This window comes from Crocodylus porosus, unplaced genomic scaffold (genome assembly GCF_001723895.1).
Source record: "Crocodylus porosus isolate Cpor-Errol unplaced genomic scaffold, CroPor_comp1, whole genome shotgun sequence".
In the NCBI taxonomy this organism is placed as follows: domain Eukaryota; kingdom Metazoa; phylum Chordata; order Crocodylia; family Crocodylidae; genus Crocodylus; species Crocodylus porosus.
This window is the reverse complement of record NW_017728950.1, coordinates 20,545,143-20,555,066: the sequence shown is the minus strand read 5'-3', so window position 1 is coordinate 20,555,066 and position 9,924 is coordinate 20,545,143. Positions and strand designations below refer to the sequence as shown.

Here is a 9,924-nt window from a genome sequence, read left to right as displayed (position 1 = left end):
AGGAGGTGATCCTCCCCTTCTATGCGGCACTGGTCAGGCCGCAGCTGGAGTACTGCATCCAGTTCTGGGCCCCGCACTTCAAGAGGGATGTGGACAACATGGAGAGGGTTCAGAGGAGGGCCACTCGCATGATCAGGAGGCAGCAGGGCACGTCCTACAAGAACCAGTTCAGCCTCCACAAGAGAAGGCTGAGGGGGGATCTAGTGACCTGTTACAAACTAGTCAGGGGGGACCAGCAGGCATTGGGGGAGTCCCTGTTCCCAACCTGGGCAGCTAGGCAGTATCACAAAATGAATATCAGCAGCCATCTTCATCAGTTTGGGCAAATATCTGACTTCTAAGACCTGTATACTAGGATGTATGACGCTTTGGTAGCTGATTCAATTTAGAGGAGATTCGGCCCAATTAGAGGGCTGAATCCTCTGAATCCAAATCAAATTGGGAGACCAAATAAAAGCTTTAAATCAATTTGAAGCATCTGAATCAATTTGGAAAAGCTTTGGCTGATTCGGCCATAGACTAAACAGGCAGCTGATAGTTGCCTGTAGCTGGTAAGTCTGTTGGGGTTGGGGCTGGGACAAGCTGCCAGGGTGGGGGGCACGTTACTTGGGGAGGGGTTGGGGGGCACGGGATGCGGGCGCAGCAGAGCTGGGCATGGGGGCTCTGCCCTGCTGCTGCTTGCCCAGCCAGGGCAGGGAGAGGGGCGAGATGTGGGCACAGCTTGCTCCAGGTGGAAGGGGGCAAGTGGCAGTAGGGCACAGTCCACTCCCAGAGCTTCTGTGCCCATATTTTTCCATGCCAGCTGGCAAGCGGTGACAAGACAGAACCTTGACTCTCAGTGCTGATGTGGGTGCAGCAGTGCTGTAAACAAGGGCTATGCCCTGCTGCTGCCTGGAGCAAGCTGCATTTGCATCATGCCCCTCCAGCACCAGCTGGGCAAGCGGCTACAGGGGAGAGTCCCTGCAGCTCCCCCAGTTGGGGTAGAGGCAGGCACATCAGAGGAGCTGTGTGAAAAGTCCCCCATGGCCCGGCCCAGCTTCCCAGCACTTAAAAAAAAAAAGAAAGAAAAAGAAAAAAGCTCCACGTTCACCAGCGGCAGGAGTGGTAATTGGGGCCTCTGGGTGCTCGTGGCAGAGCCCCCCCCAACATAGCACAGGGCAGCGACCCACCTGGCACCCACGCGGCAGCTGCCCCATGACACAGGTGCAACACAGCTCAGCAAGGCGCTGCGCACTCTGGGAGCTGGGGCAGCTCTAGCAGTCAGCTGGAGTCCAGTAGTGCTCAACCCCAGCAGCCCTAGCTCTCAGACAGCCTACGACACCTTGCCAAGCTATGCTGCACCCATGTCATCAGGCATCTGCCGCACGGTGCCAGCCAGGGGGGTCATGTGGGGGGTGATTCCTGCTGACCCCCCACTGCTCTGCAGTGTACAGGGGCTCTGCCATGAGGCCTCAGAGGCCCCAGTCACTGCTCCTGCAGCCAGTGAGTGCGGGGTTTTTTGTTTTTTTTTAATTAATGTTCCGGGACTAGGCTGGAGCTGGGGTCAGCAGGGCAGCCATGGGGGTTTCTCTCGTGGCTCCCCACACTTAGGGAGAGGCAGGCACAGTACGATGAGCCACAGGAGAACCTGCAGCCACTTGGCTGTGCCTGCCTCTCCTGGGCCAATCCAAATCTCTCTGAATCAGCGCTAAATCTTCCAAAGCCAATTCGGCCAAACCGATTCAGGACAGTGATTCAAATCTCTGAATCGAATAACTGTCCTCTGAGTTGGCTGAATCCAAATAAAGTATTTCCCTATTCGCACAGGCCTACTGCATACTTTCATTTGCACCACAGCTGCAGCAAAAACAAACAAAGAAAAAAGAAAACAAGCATGAGGGTGCCAGTGTTACTTTTATTTTTAGTTTTTAATTTTATTTTAACATTACTTGATTGCATTTTCTGCACTGCGTATAAAACCCCTGGAAGTGGTATGTGGTATGTAAAACAAACTACTTCATAACCTCTCTCTCTTCCCCTCCCCCATCAGTCTGGATATTTTCGGTACATTAACTGTACACAGTGCATAATTTTTTTTTATCTTCATCTTTTTCTACATGTACGCTTCTGATAGTGAAAAGCAAAAGGGCAAATTGGTAAGAGGCAGAACTAAGAATTAAGATTCCTGGCTATGCTACTCTCTGACCTGTCAGATATACAGCTGATGTTAAATATAGATTCTGAAGACTCCTTTAACAGGAAGAATCTCTGTTGCCTTTTGCTCTGTGGAACCTGCTGACTTATACTAACTGGAGGTGATACTCTGTCAATATTTAAACAAGAAAACAGGAAGTATTTTTCAACTTGAACAGGAAGGTGAAAAAGCCTTCGATCAAAGAATGTGTCTCACTGTTCAGAACAGTTCTCACCGTCTTTGTCATAATCTGCCTGAGGGTTTGGTATGGGCATCACAGCCATTTGCTTTAAAATTGCTTGCATTTGTGTCTGCTTTTGGTATCCAAACCATGCTCAGAAATGGTGTCCAAGGCAGCTGTGTTTGAAATAGCTTTAAAAAAACAACAACAAAAAAACAACCAGTAGACATTACCGGGGTAGGACCCAAAATGTCACCTTTGCAAATACAACGCTAGGCTGCCCATGAGATCTTGCACTACAGAACTCTGGCACTAAAAGTTAAGATATCATTTTATGACAAGCTGTCCCAGTACAAACTAGACTCCTAAAAGGCCCTGCTCCTCCACCTCCTTAGTTTTATTCTGGGGTTTGTTTGTTTTTTTTGGCGAGTAACATCACCAAAATGCGTTACACTGGGATCTTACGCAAAGAGGAGAGGGATTTGATTTTTCCCAATTATCACATCTAGCTATATTGGGCAAAGTTCTTCTTTCCAAGAACATTTGTGCCACTGTGTGTGGCTCATGTATAAGTGATTGAACTGTTATCTTTTCAAATCAACATTCAGCTGCATATAAAGAATTTTACTTCTCAGGGAAATAAGGGCTGCAGCCTATCATAATTTCATTTATTTGCCCTGATATTTAGTGATGCTTAGAATATGAATCTGCTGTTGTAACAGGACCTTGCTTCTACATACACCCAGATGTCTTGTTTGGGACAGTCACTGCTTTAAGGATATGCATGTAGCTAACCTCTGGATGCAAGAGATAAAAAAATGCCAAATTGCTTATTAAAACAGAAATCCATTATTATAAACATCTTCTGATCTAGGACCCATTTATGCCACTATTTACCCCTTTGATTAATGCTTTAAAATGTAGGCAAGGTATTCTAAAACAAAAGTAACTAAACTATGAAGGCATTCTAGATTTGGCAGCTTCCTGGAGGGAGAGGGAGAAAGTAAACTTAGCTCAGTGAACGCACTTTGTTCCAGAGTCAAAAAACCATGAGCTTTAGCCAATGCATCTGAATATCACTAGAGACGGAAGGCTCTGGAGAATCCTCTTAGAATGAAGCCTCTGGATTTGGTACCTGGCTAGCTGAGGGTTCAGAAAACCACATGTGTTCTACATGATCCATCACATGCTTTACAGTTATGGAAACAGAATGACATCCTTTGCTGAATTTAGGTTTACCCTAAGGGAAAGGAGAAGAAAGAGATGAATAAAATGCACAATGAAACACTGTTCCACGGCATAGGTAGGAGGGGAGCCACGGGGAAAGCTTCTCCTAATCTGTGAAAAACACGCAAGAGGTTTTGACCATGAATGCTGAGGCTGTTTTCTCTAAACCTCAGGAAGTAGCGATATAACCAGTGACACCTGCATGTGCACATGAGTGCTCACCCACAAGTTGGGGCTGCAGAATCAGCATCAAGTCAGACTAAAATCCAAGTCAGTACTTATGTCAACACACAACTAATAAAGCTGGCCAAACACACCACAGGTGCCCCCCACCAAAAAAGTCTACTTGTTGTATAAATCAGAAGAGAATTCTCTAAATTCTACTTGCTATTAAGAAAACAGACTAGAGGAATTCTAACAACTCATGAACCAACAAGACCTTTGGCTTTATCTGCACTTGAACCTTGAGGCTAGGGACAAAAATTACACATGAACTGGTATAAATCATCAGAACCAATTCAAATCTGTAACACAACAGATGTTTAGTGGACATAAAACACTTTCAAATGGCTGAAACCAGTATAAGATAAACCTGGATGGATAAAATATCAGACTTAATTGATTCAGGTTAAATCAGTGTATTATACTTCTGTTCCAGACCTCCTCCAGATTCAAGTTAACTTGGAGTCCCCCAGAACCCCACAATGCTTTGCACCTCCCTCACAAATCCCACCTTGCAAGGTGGGTGGGCTAACCTCAGCCTGAGCTGTCTCCTCTAGCCAAGCAGGAAAGTGTGCTCTAGCACCTCCCAGCTTCTGGCCTGGGCCACTGCAGCATGTGGCTGCATTTCCAAAAACAAAAGTAAACGTCTGTTCACTTGCTTATCTGTTTAATCTATGCAGTTTAGACTAATCTGCAAAGACTGAATTGATTCAACCTCAGGCTTTTTGACTGTCTGCTTTTTTAAAGACGATCTATGGCTAAATACAATGTGGTTTAAAAACAGGCAGGCACTGGTGGGAAATACAATACTGCACAATAGTTTATTTATGGTTTGGCCAGCTTTTGCACCGTAACCAGGTGAATCCTTCCAGATAACCCCATAGTTAGGAGCCCAACCACCACCTTTGTCATGTAACTGCACATTACATGACTACTTCCAATATGTAAAGAGATTTAGCAATCGGACTAAACAGCAAATACAAGCATTACCTATTTTTAAAAGTAAACTCAAATGACTGACCTAACAACTACCCCACCAGGCAAGGAAGACAGCACAGCAGGCACATGAGATACTATCTAGTGTCTCTCAGGATTCCTCGCATTACACAGCATGAGATCTGTTCCTGAGGAGGGCAAAGGAAAACCTCAATGGTTAAACACATGAAACCATTTGGAACTTTTACATATGTTCCAGGGTTGGAGGTGGTGGCACTTTAATTAGAGCAGCTCAGAGAGCTGCTCTAATTAAAACACCACAGCTTCTTGTGCATCAACATCCCCATACTTACAAATGGCAGCAGGGGGTGCTTGAACTAAAATCCATTCAACAAGCTTTAGTTCAAGTGCCCCCGATGCCATTTTTAAGTGCAGGGGCTCAGATGCACAAGACACAGGAGGCTGTTGGAGCGTTTTAATTACCACACTCCAGAATAACTGAGTTTGCTTTGAGGCACTGTAATTATAGCATGTCAAGGGAGCCTCCATCCTTGTGTACAGGCACTCAATGTGGCTATGCAGTTAAAATGGTTCCAAGTTAAGCCATGTTCAGAAAGGGTATGGATAGCTACTTTGGGTACACAGGTGTCTGGTACAGACCAGGCTATGTAACTGCCTCCAAAAGTAACGCAGTGATGGAGAAAAAGTGAAAGACGTGCAAGCAAATAAAACACGAAACAGTTCCCTTTAATGACCTCAAAACCACTTACTATTAAAAGCAAACCAATCATTTGTTATGCAGATGTGTTATAAACAGCTTATCATTTAGAAGTAGCTGGCCAGCTATATCCCTACTGTAGAAGTTCATATGAGAACTCTCGTGTGGTTTTAAACATTATATTTAAAACCAAAGTGCTCATTAAAAGTAAACAAACTAATAAAGAATCAGACTCTCTAATCTTCATTCTGTTATGCTTATGGTCAGTGTGCAATTATATTTATTAATCTACTTTACTAGAAGGTCAATGTCTCAACCTTTACCGAGTTAAAAAAGGATCCACTTAGAACAGCAGCAGCTAAAAAACAGGAAGTTGTGAGAAACTCAAGGACAGCGGGGAGTATCAAAACTTCTCATTCTAATTAACTGTGCAAAATGAATTTAGCAAAACAAGCGTGCACACACACAACAGCAACAACAAAAAACCCCACAAACCAAACCAAACCAACCCCCCCCAGACTTCATGGACATATTAGACAGTCATTAAGCTACAATCCTGAAAACACTTTGGTGTGCTAGTAGTCTCTTGCGAGTGAGGTGGGTTTCTTAGGACTAGAGGTGCACCGATACATCAGTTCATATCATATTGGCACCGATAAAAGGAAAATTGACATTATCGGCAATCAGCTTTTTTGGGCAGATGTGGCCAATAATGCTGCATGCTGCGGGCTGGGACCAGGGGCAGTGCTGAGCTCTTCCTGGTGGAGAGGCTGGGCCAGGGCTCCGCTCAGGGTGGGCATAGGCGGTGGCGCTGGGAGGGCTGGCTATGGCAAATTCTGGGCCCCCACCTGGAACCCTGTCTCAGCGCAGCCGTCACTTGGCCTGCCCACAGCCCTGGCCCAGCTCCTCCCGCTGGAAAGAACCTGGCACCACCCCTGGCCCAGGCCCGCAGCAGCAGCCCACCCTCCCCCATGCACAGTTGGGATTTCAAAACCTTGTACTGCCAGTTATCAAATATTGGAAATCCAAAGAGCACAGGAAGGCTGCATGATAAATTTTCACTCTCTCTCACAAATGGTTGGATGTTTTTATACACAATCATTCTTCATGAGTTTTATTAGTATTGGTAATTTTCCATGAGATCCACACCAAATGTGTATATCCAAATACATTCAAGAGCAATATCCATCTTCAAAAGTCTCCATAATAGAAAAACCTATTTAATAGTTAAGATAACGTTTTCAAGTCTTCTGGTAAAAAAAAAATATTGTTTCTTAAAGGCTCAGCAAAGAGGCAATTCACTACAGGCAGTCCTTGACTTATGACGGAGTTACGATGAATGGCTCTTACGACATTTATAAATTTACACCGTTTCAAGGTTCTGACTTTAAGACACTTGACACAGCTGCATGCAGCTGGTAAGTCCCTTGTGGGGGGGCAGGGAGGGAAGAGGCACAGGGGAGGCAGATCAACACCCCCGCAGCAAGGAAGGGATTGGGGCTGGGATAAGCACTGGCCAGCTGGGGCAGGGGGGTAGGGGGGTGTGCAAAGAGGGGGTGAGGCGGCTCTCTGTTGCATGCTGCCGGTCTGGGAGCTGGTCGTCCGGCGGCTTATCTGGCATGCCCTCCTGGACCAGTGGTGGAAGCCACGACGAGAGCCACCGGATGAGCAGCTCCTGGGCCGGCAGCACGCAGCGACAGGAGCCCCCTCCCCGTGGCCCCCCACCTCAGCTGGGCAGCACTTGCCCTGGCCCCTCCCTCATTGCAGGGGCATTGATCTGCTCCCTCATGCCTCTTCCCTCCCATCATAAGGGACTTACCAGCTGGAGGCAGTTGTGTTGAGTGTCATAAAGGAACCAATCCCCCTTTTCATTGGCATGTGCACCCCCTGGAAGTGCCAGCTGCGAAAATGAAAGTGCCGGTGAAAGTGTACTTCTGGTTTTGCCACTGGCTCGGTAATTGGTCACTAGGGGACCCTTTCCCATCGGTGATTGGCCATGGGGGGACCCCCCCAGACTCAGGAGGCACCAGTCACCCATGCCCTCTTTATAACTTTGTTCTTATGGGAAAATTGGTTCTGACTTACAATGTTTCGACTTAAGACTCAGTTTTCAGGAACCAATATATTCAACTCATTCCAAATTTTGCCTTGCTTTTTTTCTCAACACCACTCAACTGTCATTGAAGAAGTATTTAGAGTCTAGAACAGTGATGTTCAACCTGTGGCCTGCAGATCCCTGGGCGTCCATGAAAGATGACTATGATCAAGCAAAAGTATGTGAATACCTACAGTTACAATTCAAAGGGGTCTGCACCCACATTCAAAAAATTTTAGGGGCCCACAAATGAAAAGATTGAAAGCCACTGGTCTAGACCAATGGTTTTCAAGCTTCTTAGGCTCTAGGCACTGCTCAACAAATGTAAATTCTTAGCTTTCACAGTTTTTTCACTACAGAAAAATAATACCAAACATTCTTCTCTTGCAAAGAACTCAGAAATGCCACAACATGTCAGAATGTTTTTAACATCATGGGTTCCTATTTGAAATCTCTGGGTTTATCTTATAAATCACGTTTGCACACCTACCTCTGCTAATATTGCAGAGAACCCTGGACCACCTTTGAAAGTTTGCCCCTGGTTGAGAATCACTGGCCTAGACCTTTTTCTGTGTGTAATAGAAACATCTGTTTAACATCTCTTAATATCTACTAATAAAATTCAATTTGTTTTGCCAGAATTATTATGTTTTTCTACTTTTGAACAAAATACTGTCTTGAAGCACAGTGTTGCTATTGAGGATCTATGCAGTGTACAAATACAGCCATATCTGGGCTTTAGTTCCAATTAAAAGGGTTTTGGTTTCTAGAAGAGGGATGGAAATCCTGTCCACGTGACAGAGTGGAATGGTGTTAAGCAGACACAGCCATCTCAGGAGTCACGTCAGCTTCTCTACACATAGCAATTACACCAAAGTAAAGGAAGTTGTGAATTTAAAGTATAGTGTCAATCAGAAGTCTCTCCCCTCAAAAAACAACCCTTAAGTCTTAAGGTAAAGGAAGAGGAGGCAGTAGGGCTTTAGCTAAAAAAGATAAGTAATCAGATGAGATAAGATAATCAGATGCTGCCATTGAATACTACCATCAATTTTGTTATTTGAAACAATCAAGGTGTTATTTATCATGCACTTAGTGCAGCCCTAGTAATCTACATTATGATATCCTATGCCCTCTACTTCACAGTGTTTATGTAAATCTTAGTTGACTCCACTTGAATACACACAGTGGAAGAAGTCTACCTACAGTGCAGGCTGCGTGGCTATTTTCTGCTCAATCCAGTACCACAAGAGTAGGAAAATACACCTTCCAACTTCAGTCCTGATGACTGAGGTAATGCGAATTCAGGCCAGATGATCTCAACACAGCTTTTACCCAATTTGGTTCAGTTGGATCAAAACCCATTCCTTCAGATCTGCCCTCAAGAACATCCGGACAAGAATCTCCGCACAGGCTTGGCCAGAAGCCGGTTCATGCAGCAATCCTCCCCTGCTGTGCTGAAAGCAGTATGTTTTTACCGCTAGCTCCTTTCTTAAAGTATGTCATAAGGAAACGGTGGTAAAAAGCACTGTTTTGGACTCATGCCAGGCAGGCTTCTGCTTTTGGGTTTCTTTAGGGCTCGGCTCTGCGTTAGCAGAAGTGGCCTCTTGCAGAACCCCTCGGAGGAGGGAGACCAAGGCCGTGTCCAGAGCAGGGCGTGTGAAACCCCCGGCCCGGACAGAGCAAAGCGAGGCGCCGCTCGCACCTGGGCGCGTGCTGACCCTCCCCCGGGGCCTCCCGGGGCCAGACCAGTGGCCGTGTGGAGGCGCGGACGGCGGCCCGCTCGGAGCAGGAAACCGAGCCGCCCAGGCGAGCGGGGGAACTGCACAGCGGGTTTCTCCGCCTGCTCGCCGAGGTGAAAACAAAGCCGGAAAGGGCAGGAACCCCGACGTTTCTCGTCGCGGACCCCCCGCCCGCGGGAGGGGGGGAGGCCGAGCGGACACTTACGCAGCAGCGGGGAGACGGCGGGGCAGTCGCGCAGCGGCTGGGCCGAGTGCGGGCGCGGGGGCTCGGGCTGCGAGAGGTTGGCGGGCGCGCCGGGACGGGGGCTGCGCAGCGGCGACTCGGGGTGCAGGGCGCCACCCGCCAGGTAGTAGAGCAGCGTGAGGGTGAGGTGTAGGGCGCAGAAGGCGACGAGCAGGCGACACGCCTTCTGCAGCGACGTGCCGGGCAGCGCCCCACTGCCCAGCAGCGGCTCCCTCATGCCTGCTCGCCCCGCGGCAGCGACCGCAGCCCGCCGGCGGCCCGGCCCACTCGGCCCAAGGTCGCTGCCGCGGGCTGGCAGCGCCTGCCGGGGCGGGCTGTGGTGATGTAAAGGCCCAGCCGCTCCTCCCCTCTCCCTCCGGCGGGGGCGCGCCACGTGCGGCGGTGCGGGC

At 47.7% G+C, this 9,924-nt stretch overlaps 1 protein-coding gene across 1 annotated transcript in view; it reads right to left on the bottom strand.

Moving 5' to 3' along the window:
- The window catches only part of B4GALT1 (beta-1,4-galactosyltransferase 1), a 57,472-nt gene extending 47,670 nt beyond the window's left edge, over nt 1-9,802 (bottom strand). The window contains exon 1 of the mRNA XM_019555013.1: nt 9,497-9,802. Within this exon, the coding sequence (XP_019410558.1) occupies nt 9,497-9,752 (256 nt within the window). The 5' untranslated portion in view covers nt 9,753-9,802. The remainder of the gene's footprint in view (nt 1-9,496) is intronic.
- Nucleotides 9,803-9,924: the final 122 nt, after the last annotated feature.